The 14,681-nt window shown below is 50.3% G+C and overlaps 1 protein-coding gene across 24 annotated transcripts in view; it reads right to left on the reverse strand.

Annotated features, from left to right (window-relative positions):
* The window catches only part of PCBP3 (poly(rC) binding protein 3), a 52,520-nt gene that overhangs the window by 14,685 nt on the left and 23,154 nt on the right, over positions 1-14,681 (reverse strand). For 11 of the 24 annotated variants that reach the window (XM_030488429.1, XM_030488434.1, XM_030488430.1 and 8 more), the window contains exons 3-10: positions 11,948-12,095; positions 11,591-11,614; positions 10,752-10,784; positions 10,178-10,294; positions 9,653-9,784; positions 9,254-9,382; positions 6,496-6,639; positions 3,801-3,842 (exon numbers count right to left, since the gene is read on the reverse strand). In XM_030488429.1, the coding sequence (XP_030344289.1) occupies positions 3,801-3,842; positions 6,496-6,639; positions 9,254-9,382; positions 9,653-9,784; positions 10,178-10,294; positions 10,752-10,784; positions 11,591-11,614; positions 11,948-12,016 (690 nt within the window). In that variant the 5' untranslated portion in view covers positions 12,017-12,095. The remainder of the gene's footprint in view (positions 1-3,800; positions 3,843-6,495; positions 6,640-9,253; positions 9,383-9,652; positions 9,785-10,177; positions 10,295-10,751; positions 10,785-11,590; positions 11,615-11,947; positions 12,096-14,681) is intronic. The other 13 variants (XM_030488436.1, XM_030488435.1, XM_030488445.1 and 10 more) reach the window with 5 other exon arrangements.

The following is a 14,681-nucleotide window of genomic DNA, read 5'->3' on the forward strand; positions in this document are numbered from 1 at the left end:
TAGAGCCCAAATCTGTTGCAGAAGTGCTTGGTCAGGGTCTGAAGTACGACACCAGCCTTCCCCTCCTTGGCTGCACAACCTATGACCAGAGGCTACTGCTCACTTCAGGGTAGCTTTAGAGCAGAGGAGCCATCTCAAAGGCACTGCCAAGCTGGTGGGCACCACATGCCAGCAGCCAGAAGACCCTTTTGGTGATGCTGGAGCTGCATCATGAGCATCATTTCCAATGCGGAAACACCTCTACGTGATGGACAATCTGTGGCTCTTACTGTCAGCTCATTACAAGCAGAAGCCCTTGAATAGTATGAGGAAATATGGGCTTCAGCCATGACCAGTAGGTATTTCAGATCCTTGTATCCCTTGTTGTGCTCAGGTAAGGTGTTCATGCCCCACTGGGAAGTGGTTGCATGGAGAGGAGTTAGTTTGGAATACATTTTGTGCTCTGTTCCACTGCTCCACATTTAAAAATGAAACCAAACAGAACCAAAACCAACGATAAACCAAAAGAAAACAAAACAAACTGGGTTGAAGCCTAGCAGTGAGCAGAAAGGAGAGTCTTTCTCACTTCCCACTTGGCCATATCATGGGTGCTCAAAGGATTGTAAGGATCCCATCACTCCCCAAATATAAACTGCTTGTTGCACCCAGCAAGGTAGAGGCAGGACTTACAATTTCAATGGGGGGAAAAGATGCTCAAAACCTTCCTTGCTCCTCCAGCATGGCTGGTGGGGAGGTCTAGCCAGCAGCAGTGAGGGGGAAGCACTGGAGAGAGCAGACCCACGGGACTGAGCACACATGGGAGAGAATGGAGGGAAGCAGTGGGGAGGGAAACGCCTGTAAGTCCCTGCTAGAGAGGTACCAGAGGGAGCTCTGCCTGGCAAAGGGGTGAGGGCTTCAGGGGAGAGCCCAAAGAGAAGAGGTGCATGCACATCTTTCCCCTGTGTAGCATGGAAAGGAAGCTAAAGGTGTGCTATGGTACCCAGGGCAAGGGGTGATGGGTTCAAGCTGAAAGAGGGGGGATTTAGAACAGATCTAAGGCAGAAGCTCTTCCCTGTGAGGGTGCTGAGGTGCTGGCACAGACTTTTCCCAGAGAAGCTGTGGCTGCCCCATCCCTGGCAGTGTTCAAGGCCAGGTTGGACACAGGGGCTTGGAGCAACCTGCTCTAGTGGAAGGTGTCCCTGCCCGTGGCAGGGGGTTGGAACTGGGTGAGCTTTAAGGTCCTTTTCCAACACAAACCAGGCTGGGATTCTACGAACGGTTTAGGTTGGAAGGGATGTTGAATCTCATCACCTTCCCCAAACGTGTCCTGGGGAAGGGTCTTGCTTTGCCCAGTGGGAATACTGATCTAGCCTATATTTAAGACAGCCTATATTTAAGACATAGTTTGGACAGTGGTATTCAGCAAACACACACAATAACAGCAATAAACAAGCCTACAAGAGGAGGGGATGGCTATGCTGAGGCATTAAAGCAAAAGCTGCTCTGTAGGGCACAGAACACATCCCCCTTTTCCTGGGAAGATCTGGAAGCAAAAACCTGAGAGCACTTCTTCAGACTCTGTTTTTCTCCACAGACCAGAGGTGGTGGTGGGGGAAACAGGTCAGGACAGGACAGCAGTGCTGGGAGCAATATACAGCCATGCCAAGCATCAATAGGTACCCACAGCAATGCCCAGGCACACCTCATGGGCTCATGGTGCGTACCTGGGAGCGATGCCCGAGCTAGGGAGAGCTTTCCTGTGCTCTACATTAATTCCACTCCCAAATGCCCCTGACTCCAGGCTTCCACGCGCATCCTTTCACCTCCCACCACAGATTTCATGAAGGCAGGTAGCTACACATCACGTTCTGAACAGCTTATGAGTACCCACACAATGTTTGTGAGCCAAAACTCCTGCTGACCTGTTGTTTGGGGTGTTTTCCCAGGGGAGAAAATCAAGGCAGGAGCTTGCATTTCAGCTTTGGCATTCAAAATCCTGCCCACTCTGCAGTCATGAGGCTGCAAAAGGCATCCTCTAAACACAGACACCCGCAAGGGCAATGCCCTAAGAACACATTCAAGACTGGATTCTGCACTGTTTAAAATGCCCAATCCTTGTGAGAATGCTATGAGAATCAGGATGGTCCCTGTAAGAACCACCTTTTCCAGTCACATCTGCTGGGAGTTGGGCTTAGAGCAGCCAGCAAATAGATTTAATGTATTTTATTCCTGTCAATCAGAGGAATATAATAAAGAAAACACTAAGTTGTTGGCACCACTTGCAAAGGAAAACTGGGACAAAGAATATATTGGTCTCCTTTCACTACATATGCAAGTGTATTTATTTATATATAGGGAGCAGAAGTGAAGTGCATACAGTTAAGAATATCTCTTTGCAACTATCACAGCAGGCTATTCAAAGCGCATGCATACTGGTGTCGCATGGAAAGCCAAAGCCCGACATCCACTAAACTCAGTGAAATCACTGCTCCTAAGATCAAAATCCAGCCTACAGCTCCTAACTGTTTCCATGGGGAGCACGCATCCATGGTATCCAACAGCCTTGCCCCATTCTCAGTCATGCAAAAAGGAATCCAATGATTTAATACCCAAGTACACATCAGAAGGAGGAACACTGAGTTACATCATACTCTTCCCATGTGTGGGATGGCTGGAGAAGGCTTTCTAGCTACAACACACCATTTACAAGTGAGATGCATCCCCAGAGTGGCACTTTGTGCTCAGCCCTGTGGACTCATAGCATGAAGGAGCCACTGCAAAAGGATATGTTGGGAATTTTGTCCCCTCTGAAACACACTTAGAAACATCCTGGCTTTTTCCAAGAGCTCCCTAGCATGTGTCAGCTGTGACAACCCCAAGGGGCTGCTGGCATTGCAGTGCTTCACTGCTGCTTCTCATAGAGAAATCCTTTCAATTAGACTTGGTTTCTGTTTCTGTTGGTACTTTTACATGCAGATGTGCCAGCAGATGTTCCCTACACATGCTGTGGCTCCCTGACCAACCCCTGCATCAGGGGGATCCGAGCATCAGCAAAACCCATCCAAGCTGCAAGTCTGAGTGGAGCCTGTTTCCAACACCAAAGCGCACAAGACCAAGTGGGAACTATATCTGTGGTGCCCTGACCCATGTAAGAGTGAGCCAACCCCCCCAGAGACAGCCATCAAACCCAGAGTGACCACTTTGGTCCGGGTCCAGCTCCCTAAGAGAGGTGCATAGCCATCAGAAAGGTGAGATATCCAGGAGCATGGTGGGCACCATCATCCCCAACCCCTTCAGGGGGATGCCAGTGGCATTTTGCCCAACCTCAGCCCCTGCTCCCGAGTCACCCAGAGGAGGACCCCCAAAAAGACATGTCACCCTGCCAAGGCTTCAAGCAAGAAACCACATAGTGCTGGATCTCTGGCACCTCCCCACGCCACCAAGGTACTCAGCACCTAAATAAGCCCTTGTCTTACCAGCATTTTAAGAAGAAGAAGGAAATAGAGGGGAAAGTTGTTTCTTTTTTTTGCTTGTTTTTATCTTTTTGAGGCACAAAATGCATAGAATATGGTTTCTCTCCAAAAGAAAAAGAGGGATAGCACTGAACAATGCAAAAAATTTAGCATCAGGCCAAGTCCTCAGAATAAGTTTGGTGCTAACAGGTTAAAAGGCTATTGAAGGTATTACAGATACTATACACGGCCAGTTAACTTGGAAAATCTGCTATTAATATTAATGTCTAATATTAATATCTTGTGAATCCACAGTAGCATGCAGGTGACATGAAAGGGTAGAAGAAAAGAAATGAGGGTAAAACTCACATCCGGGTGTGGAATAGCGTATTGTCCCTGAATTGTATAGGCCTGCAAAAGAAAAGAAAGAGATGTTATTAGGGCTGGCAGAGCCCGAGTGCAAAGCCCCGTGTCTCCGCAGGGATGGCTCTCCCTGGACTTTGCTCCTTTCTTCCTGATACTGGGTAAAGGCTGGGATTCCAGGGGCTAAAGAGCTCAGCACTCACCCTGCTCTGCCTGGGACCCCCAAATAACTGAGACTCCAGCACTCCTCTCCCCTTGCTCTGCTGTTAGTGAAAGCGGGGTGCAGGATCCTAAATCTTGAGCTAAGCAGCTTCATTTTGAGGTTAGGATGAGGGAAGCACCATGCAGCGAGCATTTGCCATGGCTAGCCCATGGGGAGGGAACCCCTGTGCCACATTAAATGCCCTGGGGGCAGTGAGTCCTTGGGGTGAGAGATGTACACCTCCAATCCAGGTTGCCACATCTCATGTCCAGGTTGGACCGGGGCTTGGGTGACATGGTTTAGTGTGAGGTGTCCCTGCCCATGGCAAGGGGTTGGAAATAGATGATCTTCAGGTCCTTTCCAACCCAACCCATTCTATGGTTCAATCAAACATGGAGCATGCTAAGCCACCTAATTTCAGGGGCTTGGGCTCAGTTTGGCTTCTCCAAAAGGAAAGAAACAGCTCTTGAAGAGTGACAGAATTGCATGGAGCAGGAATATAAGGTTGTGATTGCACTTTGCTATATAAAAGATGCATGAAACAAGAATTATCTTGTATAGTGGATGCACAGTAACATTACCATTGCCCTTCACACCTAACCATGATCCTACAAAGCAAGCCAGCGCAGTGAGTCCATCCATAGTTTCAGGTGCATAACTCTTAACATGCTTTGCCTCTATTCCAGTGCTCTGCTGGGAGGGAAAGACATTGCCATGCACAAAGCCACTGGTGCTGATATCTCCCCAAGCATGGAGAGGGCTCAGGGACAGGCTGCCTGCACTGCAATGCCACCTATAACTGATAAATCCATGCAGATGTCTGCCAGGCAAATTATTTAGTGTTTTTCCCATTGCTTGTAACCCTTTCTCTTTTGTAAAGAACCTCAAAAGGAGCACCACTATGGATGAAGAGCCAGACCCTAGAGAGCCCAACATCTAGGACTTAACCAGCGAGCAAAACATATCTCACTGGTTGACACATCGTTCAGGTGATTCTGAAAAGAAATGGCAAAAGAGATGGATAACACTTGGAAAAGGGAGAGTAAAGAGAGCCAAGAAGAAGAAAAAATCCCTCGGAAGCTCCTGCAAATTCACCACATTGCTTGCAAACAGCAAAGTGCTTTGTGTGAGGAAAAACCCCCAAATCCTGGAGGAGGAGGAAGGAGGCAAAGCTCCATGTATAGAAACAGAGGTCCCAGTGCCTGCCGGCATCCCAGCGGGATGGGGACCAGTGTGCCCATGGGGACATGGCGGAGGCTGCTCTACAATGCTGTCTTTCCCAAAGGTTTAATTTGTTCATTAATTAGGAAAATTGATTAGAAACAGCTAATTAAAGGCAGGAAGGTGTCTTGGACAGATGCAACTCAACTCTAACAGCACCAGCCTGTCTGAACCCTGGCTTTCAGCCGCATGATGATGGGGCTGATCCCTTTGGTAGCTGCCATCACGTCCCTCAGCCTGCTGAGCTGCTTATGCTGGTCCAACCCACCCCAAGCACCTCGCAGCAGTACTGACTGGCGCCTGCTGTCCTCTGCCATGGCCAAGGGCCCTCAAGGGACCTCTCATTTCAGAGACGGTTGCTTCATCCCGCAGCTTCACTTCTGTGCAAGACACCAACAGTTCGCCCGCAGGAGTAATGCTACCTCCACCTTACTCTCCCTTTTGAGAAGAGAAGTTCACCAAGCAGCTGGACTCAAAGCTCTTTTCCAGGACAGCTGCTCAGAAACGAATGACACATTCCTCCTGATGCTGGCAATGACTAAGATGCTAATTCAGCAGGCTGCCTGAAATAGCCTGTGCCTCGGGCTTTGCTCCCATCCTTAGTTTGTCCTTCTGCTGTTTGCTGTGGCTGGGGAGAAAGGAAATACCCTTTAGGTATGGCGAGACCTTAGAGCAGCTTTTCAATACTTAAAGGGGCTAATGAGAAATCTGGAGAGGAGCTTTTGATAAGGACCTGTAGGGACAGGACAAGGGGGGATGGCTTTAAGCTGCCCAGAGAAGCTGTGGCTGCCCCATCCCTGGCAGTGTTCAAGGCCAGGTTGGACACAGGGGCTTGGAGCAACCTGCTCTAGTGGAAGGTGTCCCTGCCCATGGCAGAGGATTGGAACTGGATGAGCTTTAAGGTCCCTTCATCCCAAACCAGTCTGGGATTCTATGATTTTTAACTGGACTAGAGATGCCAGAAAATGAACACTTGCAGCCCCTGTGAGAGCATGGTCACAGCCTCTTGCTCAACAAGGCTTTTCTTATTACAGTGGCGACTGCTGGCAAACACTGAATTTGGATCTAATGAAGCAAACTCCAGCCTCGGTGCGCGAGTGCCTGGCAGAACTAACACCCTGCTCCCCTGCTCTGCCCCTTTCATCCTCCAGCAGCTATCACAGGAGACAAGAACATCTAACCTGCTTCTGCCAAGAGCTTTCAGTCCAGCTGCCGTGGCATGCAATGGATGGGATGACACCATGCAAGTGAGAAGGCAAGAAACCTGAGTGCACTAACGGGCAGCGGCTGGTGCTGCAGTAAAAGGCTGAGGTTGGCAGTGGAGGCTGCAAGCGGGTCGGCTCTTACCTGACCACCTGCAAAAATGACAGGGGTGGAGGCGGGCTTTGGGCGGTAGGGAATGGTGGCACCTTTTGGTGGGGACTAGGAAAAGGGACAAGGAGAGGGAGAGAGAACATTAGAACCAGCTTTCCTGAAACGGTGGCAAAAAGAGTGTTAGAAAGCACCTAAAGGAGCACGGCCCCCGGGGGCCGCCGCCAGCAACACCCACACCAGGCACACCGCGTTTCTGGACAGGAGGACATGGGGGAAAGCGAGTGTTTGATGGACAACAAGGACAATATGGGCACCTTAATGTCTTCCCAGCCCTCCGCTGTCTCCATCACCTTCACTCTGCTTGCCACAAACCTCCTTGCCTGGTCTAGGATCCAACCTGACACTGGAAGGCAGCACCTTCCTCCAAACACCCCGAGATGACCCTCACGCAGACAGGTTGGATGGGGCTTGGAGCAACCTGCTCTAGTGGAAGGTGTCCCTGTCTGTGGCAGGCGTTTGGAACTGGATGAGCTTTAAGTTCCCTTCAACCCAAGCCGTTCCATGATTCCATGATTCTATGAAGATGGGGAGGTACACCCATGGACCAGGCCCTTAATTCCTCCTGTGCAGTGGGTTTCTTTGCAGCTCTTCCGTGCCAACTGCTTGTCCTGGGGTCACACCAGCCCCACTGAGTACCAGGAGCTGCAGGATAGTCTTGTGAGCATGGGCATCAGGAGTGAGGAGCCTCTCTGAGTGGCCTGGCATGATGCTCAAGCTCTTTGACCCCTCTCATCTTCCTCACAGGGTCACCTTCAGGACTTGGTTTGGTCTATCACCATCCAAGCCGAGACATGGATGGTCGTGCAGCAGATGCTGTAAGGCATAATCATTGTGGTCAAGACTTCCCAACGCCCTAGTGGGACAACAGTGATCACTTTGGCTAGGCTGCTGAGCCCTGGAGGAGCCAGAGGTCAGAAACGCCTCTCAGATGGCAATGAGGGTGTCCAGAGATTTTATCCTAGAGCTGCATGGTGGTAGTGGTCCTTGTAAGCAGCCAGATACCAGCAGCACAGGCATCAACCCATATGTGCTCCCAGCCCTCTTCTCATAGCAGCATAACCTGGGGTTGCCGCTCTTCATCTTGCTCCTCACTGCTGTGGCCTGACCAGTGCTGGGTAGGTTGGAGCAGAAGCTGTAGTGATGCACATCAAGCTGTAGTGATGCATCCCACTGTGCAGTGCACAGGATCTTCTCACCCAAATCATCTCTGTTGTTTCCTCTTGAAGAGGCCATAGGAGATATTATGGAGGATTCTAGGGATCAGGAGAGATTCCAGATAAAACCTTCCTGGTTCTACCCGAAGTGAAATGGCTCAGTCACTGCTAAGGAAGGACAGGCAATAGAAATTACTCTTTCTCATGAAAAATTCTTCATTTTGGTATTTTCCTGTAGGTTCTTCTAGATGTCTACTTGTAGATAAGTGGCACATCCAAATCTTTCTGCTAAGCACAGGTCTGCTGCAAAGCTCTATGACCAAAGCACAGCCTCCATAGCCACAAACCTGCTTGTTTTGTTATTGCATGACAAATCTTGGTGGGGATGAGGGAGAACTTAAGCCTGAAAGGTTACAAGGAGCATGTCTGTGAGCTGATCAAGTCAGGGCACTCCAGACTGCAAGAAAACTCCAGGGTTTGCTTCTTTCCCATTGCTGAGCCATACAAAGCAGCAGTGCCCCTTGCTTTTGTCAGTGAGAACAGCAGCATAACCTGGAGCCACTGTGCAGCTACAACTGCACTCCCCTGGCAGCAGTTTACCTGCCTGAGCATCACTACCAGCAGTGATGGGTGGCTTGTGGCAACTCCTCCTTAGCTGTGCTGCTGCCAAACTGAAATTGCTCACATCTGGGTTTGCTTCACCTCCACCAAGCCTTGCCACCTTCATCTGAAGCTTTTGCAGTGGCAGATGTGCTCCTCCCTGCCAAGAAAGGCAGCAAGGGAGAGAGGTCTATGCCTGAGAGGCACCAAGAGTGGAAGGTGCCACCGTCCTGTGTCCCAAAGGGTTTCCTCCTGGAGCTTCTCCCATCTGAGGTGTTCACAGGGCATATAGCTGCGGTCATCCTTGACAATAAGCCATTGGTACAGCAGCATCTCTCCATGGCAGAGACCTCCAAGGTCTGCTCATTAGAAAACAGCACCCTGGACACACATCCATGCACCCTACAGACCCTGCTCTCCACCTGCCTTACTCACTACTTCTCCTGCTGTGCCTTACTGCCTTACTTACAGCTCTATGCTTCCAGTTCCAGCTCCCTCAGTGCTGAGGATGCACTGGCCTCCTCCTCCTCTTCCTCCTCCCAGCCATGGGGCACTGTGAGCCCCATATAGAAGAGGCCGGATGCTTGGTGGACTGACTGCAGCCCCCATCCCCTTCCCACCGCCTGGCCTCCTCTGGCACCCATCTCCCCTGTGCTACGACACAAACCATCTCCTTTCGGCCATCCAACTGAGCAGGTTTCCAGTGTGGACCTCTAGAAACAATAGACAATGGTGGGGGAAAACACACTGGGTGGGTTTCAAACAGAGGTACCAGGCAATGAGAGTGGTCTGACAACGCGTGGTGAAGGGTAGGACACACGCTCCACAGCTCCCAGCGCTGCTGGTGGTGCCGGCTGGGGTGGTTTTTGTGTTCCTAGGTACTTTACCCCCTTGGTTACAGACTGTACCTCCAGCATCACCACACAGATCTGTTTGACACACTGGATAATTGCGTCGGGTGTCCCCGAGATTGTCACCGCCCGCTCCGTGGAGTTGGGCAGCATGTCCCCCGCCACTTGAACCTGAGCACCTGTGGACTGGAGACAGAAAGAGACAGGAGGAGAAATCCCACAGCTGAATGCTTTTCCCTTGCAAGCCAGCTCTGGTGCCGCATGAACTCCTGCATCAGCAGAAGCACAGCAGCGAGGTCCCGTGGGATGCTGCTCCTGCATCACCTAGGAGCATCCTGGGAAGCGATGTGTGATGCTAGCAGAATAAGGCTCCTGTTTTCCGAGGCAGACCCCCCTTGGTCATGGACTGGCTCTGGGGAGCTGTGATTACATGCAATGAAATCCAGTCTGACTTACCTCCCTGATTTCCTTGATCTTGGAGCCTCCTTTGCCGATCAGTGAGCCGCACTGACTAGCTGGCACGACCAGTCTCAGTGTCACTGGGGGTTTGCTGGTAGCAGTGCTGTTGCTCATTGAGTTGGTTATGTCCTTGGGAAGGAAGAGGGCAACACATCAGCCCTTGGTACCTGACTATGCAGGCCAACCCAAATGCCCTCACCCAGAGAAGAGGGGTCATGTCCCTCAGCCTGTGGCTGGTCTCTGGCTGCAGCTGCATCACTGAGCATCCCTGCAGTTAATCCACTGTGAGACCTCTGGGACAGTTCACTGAAGCTCAGTTCTTGCCTTGTTAGAGATGTCTGGAAAGTTTTGTGCTGAGGCCGTGTACCAGTTAAGCAAGTCCAGACAGACATGCATGGGTTGGAGGTACCCAAACCTATCTGCACTGCTGGCCCCACCAATGGACATGCCAGAGCTACCCAAGGGTTTGGATGCAGACCCTTTTACTCTGCCCTTCTGGGGCAAACGGCTGGTGTTTCTCACCTCCTCAAATTTGTAGGCAATCATGGCAAAAGCCTTGAAGATGGCATCGGTGGGGCCAGTGATGGTCACAATTCGCTCAGGGCAGTTCCCCTCCGAGATATTGATCCTTGCCCCGCTCTGGAAAGAGAAGAGAAGCCCTTGGCATAACCATAGACTAGTCCCTGGTCACCACCCCTGCCCCTTGTGTTGCTTTGACCCTCACAAAGGGCTTCTAAGTATCTGCTTTAGGTCTTTTGCTACAATGCAAACCCATACGATCAAGGCAAGACCAGCTTGTGGGGTCATTGCCTGGGAGAAGCAGAGCATTGCTGACTGATCTGATGTTAACTCCTTGGTAGCTGCAGGCATTAAGACCTTGGACAAACTCAAGCATCTGGGAAGTGACTTAATTTCAATGTTTGATTAAGAGTAAATTTTTGGCTCTGGAAAATTCCCATTAAATACAATAGGGATTTGGGTCCAGAGCGAGAAAACTGGATCTATCTGACCCTGGGAGTTACTGCAATGTGCAGCTCTGGCCAGGAGACCCCACTGGTCTCCTTCTCCAAATCATTGTACAGAGCAGGCTGCTCACCTCCTCACGCATCTTCTTCACAGTCTCTCCTTTCTGAAACAAGAAATAGAAGCACAGGCTATTATTATTAAGGCTTCCACCTTCAAACACAATCCTTGCAAACACACATCTCTCTAATAGGTGGCAGCACACAGCCAAGCATTTGGGCAACTCTGTGGTGCCTGACCCTCCATTCCCATGTGATGGTCAGCTGAAGCCATTGTAGCCCTGATCCCTGTGACTTTAGAGGCCAGTTCCTGATCTAGTAAGCTAAAGAGAGATCTAATATCACTATATCCAGATATAAAGCAGGTAAATCCGTGAATCCTTCCAGGGTTGAACAGGCTGGTGGAAAAATAAGGCACAAGCATATAGGGGAAAGGTGCTCATGCTGCAAGCCTTTGCCACTAAAAACCTGTCCTTTCAAAACACCAGACCCCTCAATCTGGGATAGCCAGGACTTTCCAAACTACTGTGGAAAGCACCGTGTGAAGCTTTTCTGCCCAACTAAATAGTGTCCTGAGGTCTTGGAGAGACAAATGCTGCAGAACTTCAATGGGCCTGCATGACATTTTTAGTCTTAATGAAGCTATTTAAGTAAAATTCCAGGGCAAAATGATCATAAACACCTATGTATGACCCCAGGGAAGCAGCTGGGAATGGCGCTAGGTTAGTTTTGGGTTGGGTTATTTTAGAGGAATAGTCTTTGATTCCTCTGTGGGTCTCTCATAATTTCTCTCACAGCAACAAGCTCATGCACACAAAACACTTCAGGGAAAAGGTGACCGGCATCTACAACACCACAGGTAGCAAATGGTGCAGATGACAGAATGAAATCCACATTCAAAAGCCACCCTTACCTTTCCAATGATGCTGCCAACTTCCTAAAGAAAAGAAAAACCAAACACAAAGGCATCAACATTACAAAACACAAAGACAATCCAGCCCAACCCCATAATGAAGCAAAGACCTGGGGCACCCTGTATCCAGCAGGACAGGGCAAGGGGCAGGGATGCTCCATCCCTGGCAGTGTTCAAGGCCAGGGTGGACACAGGGGGTTGGAGCAACCTGCTCTAATGGAAGGTGTCCCTGCCTGTGGCAGGGGGTTGGAGCTGGATGAGCTTTAAGGTCCTTTCCAACCCAAACCAGGCTGGGATTCTATGATTAGGAGCCATGAGCACCATGTGGGAGAGGGAGCTGTGAGGAAACCCCCTTACCTTGCCATGCATCAGCAGCCGGATGGTGAGGGTGACATTCAGGCCGCCTTCGGAGACCTTGGACTCCATTTCCTATGGGAACAGGAGTCGTGCAGTAGCTGGGAGGGCAGCCCTGACGCAGGAGGAGGCAGCACCACGGCTCTATCACCTGGGGATGGGAAGGGGAGAGGTTTACTCTCAACACAGGATGGATGTGTGATGGACCTTGCAGAAGAGCAGGACATGGGAACGCCATGGTTGGAGGAGCCGCAAGGAGACGTCATGGGCCCTAGGCATCTTACTGGGTGCAGAACTTGGGCTTTAAGAGACCCAGAGCACTTATCACACCATTTCAAGCGTGAATAGGCTCTCAGAAGACCAAAAGCCACTTGGAAATATCTATCTGACCTCAGGAGCACAGAGCAGGAAGAATAGATGCTACACACATGCATTTTCACCTCGACCACTGAGCACCCTGGTTGAGCACTGCATCTGAGGACCACGCCATTTCCAGCCATTCCTGCTTTGCGTGTATCTAACCAAACCTGCCTATGTCCCTTTCCCTTTCTTTCTCTTTCCTCCTCTGCCCTCTAGAGGTTAAAATGCCACTGAGGGTTTGAAAGCAGGGTTGGGAAATCACAGGACAGCAACAAATCCTTCCTTTTTCTTCCATGACACCTCCTTAGTAGCATCTCTGCACAAGGAGCCAGCACATGGTACATCTCTGCAGCATGGAGAGGCCAATCCTGTCCCACAGGAACGTGCCAGCATCCTTCTACATGCAGTGCCAAGAGGTACGTAGCAATGTTAGTTAATCCCCCATGTTATGTAATCCCTCGGTATATATCAGATGGGAGATTTCTGAACCTGGTCACAACATCTGGCCTTTTCCTTTCCTCAGATGGGAACTTATGTGACCAAAAAAACAGTTCTCAAGCATTACTTTAATGCAAAGAGGCAGTTGGGATGAGTAAACATGAACCAATCATGGCTGGGAGATGGCTTTGAATGTAAAAAGTCTTGCAAGAGGTTATTAATGAGATCCAAAAATGGATCAAACCTGCATGGTTAGCAGGGTTTGGGCTAAGGTTCACCCTTCATTGTACTTGGTGAGAATGGCTTGTAATACAATAGAATTATTGATCATTAAACTGGTCTGGAATGCATCTCAGCGTGGCCATCACCTCTATCCTTTGGGAGGCATGGAATGGGAATTGGTAACAATTACATCTCTTTTTTCTCACTGAGCCAACAGGAGCCCAGCTCACTTGTCCTTGCAAACACCAATCTTGAGGCCACTGGATGTTACAAGTGGAACCAAAGCAAAATCCTCCAAGAAAGGTAAGAAATGAAACATGTTGGAGACGTCAAGCCAAAAGGCACTGTTAAGAGTAGGGAAAAGAAGGAGGAAAGAGACAACACTGGGGATCAGAGGAACAGGAATGGGCTGAGAAATGATGGGACAACGTGTGAGATCAGGAAGATCCTCTTTCAAGACAGCCTAATGCAGGTGAACGATAAAGGCAAAGGAGTAATTGGCTGTGTTGGGCAACCCCAGGCTGATTCCTGTGCATGGAAGCAACGCAGAAACAGGTTGAAACAAGCTGATGTATGGAGGAGGTCAGCATGCACTAGTGCCCCTGATGCGCCAGGAGACAAAGTGCCTGCCCCAAAGGGTGCCCCAGTCGCACAGGGAGGACAGTCATCCCCAGGGATCACTGTCCCCCAGGAACAACCTAAAGCCTGCTGCCTAGAAAGAGACAAAGCCGAGACACCACCACCGTGTCGCTGGTGCACCCCAACACAGAGCACAGCTCCCCTCCTAGCCAATGAGCATCTTCTGACAGCACAGCCAAAGGCAAGAGCCTGTTCAGAGCTGATGGCCACAGCCAGTGGGTTGCATATGCAGCATTCACAAAAGCCATCCCGCCCCACACACCATCCCAAGGGCTTACTTTTGCAAGCAAGCTACAAGAGCCGAGCGGTACCAGCCCCATAAGCTGGGAAACCTCAGAGCTATGTGGGCTTTGCCACTGGGGTGATGAACCCCAAAGCCCAGCGGGGTGCTCTAAACCCAGGCACATCACTGGCAGTCCCAGTGAGGTGGGTCACGACTTGCCTGCAGAGGACCAAACGTTCTTGCTGTGGCAGCGCTTATGGAGGGGGTGTCTTGCCATCCCTCTTGCCACCCCTTTGCTCCACATCCCTTCACAGGAGGGACCCTGCATCAGGCCGTTATGTAAATGTTTCCGATTGATTGGAAAAATGGGTCATGTGTTAGCTCCAAATGCTCCTGGCTCTGAGATTTATCAGCGTTATTAAATTAAGCACGCTTCATGCTCCGCTGAGCCGCAGAGCGACATTGGCCTTTTCTTACTCGTACTAGCGAAAGGTAAGTCTTTTATAGGGGGGCTCCTAGGCTCAATGGAAAGGATGGAAACAATAGAGCCATCTACCCTGGATGCAAGGCCCCCCCCCCCAGCCTTTATTCTTCACAGACAAAGGGCTGGGAAAAAATGATCCCTCAAACAGCATTTTAAGCATTTCAGAGCATTTGCTGCCTGCAGAGAGACCCATCTCAGACCCTTCCTCTTCACCGCTGTGTTCTGCCTAGCTCGCAGCAGCTTTGAAATGGCTTGTTTGCCCATCTACTTGAAAGCCCTGAGGACACTGTTACATCCAGTCGGATGGGTAGAGTAGATCCAGAGCCCAACTCCAACACAGTGCAAAGCAGGTACAGTCCCACAGAGAGCAA

This window comes from Strigops habroptila, chromosome 5 (genome assembly GCF_004027225.2).
Source record: "Strigops habroptila isolate Jane chromosome 5, bStrHab1.2.pri, whole genome shotgun sequence".
Lineage (NCBI taxonomy): Eukaryota > Metazoa > Chordata > Aves > Psittaciformes > Psittacidae > Strigops > Strigops habroptila.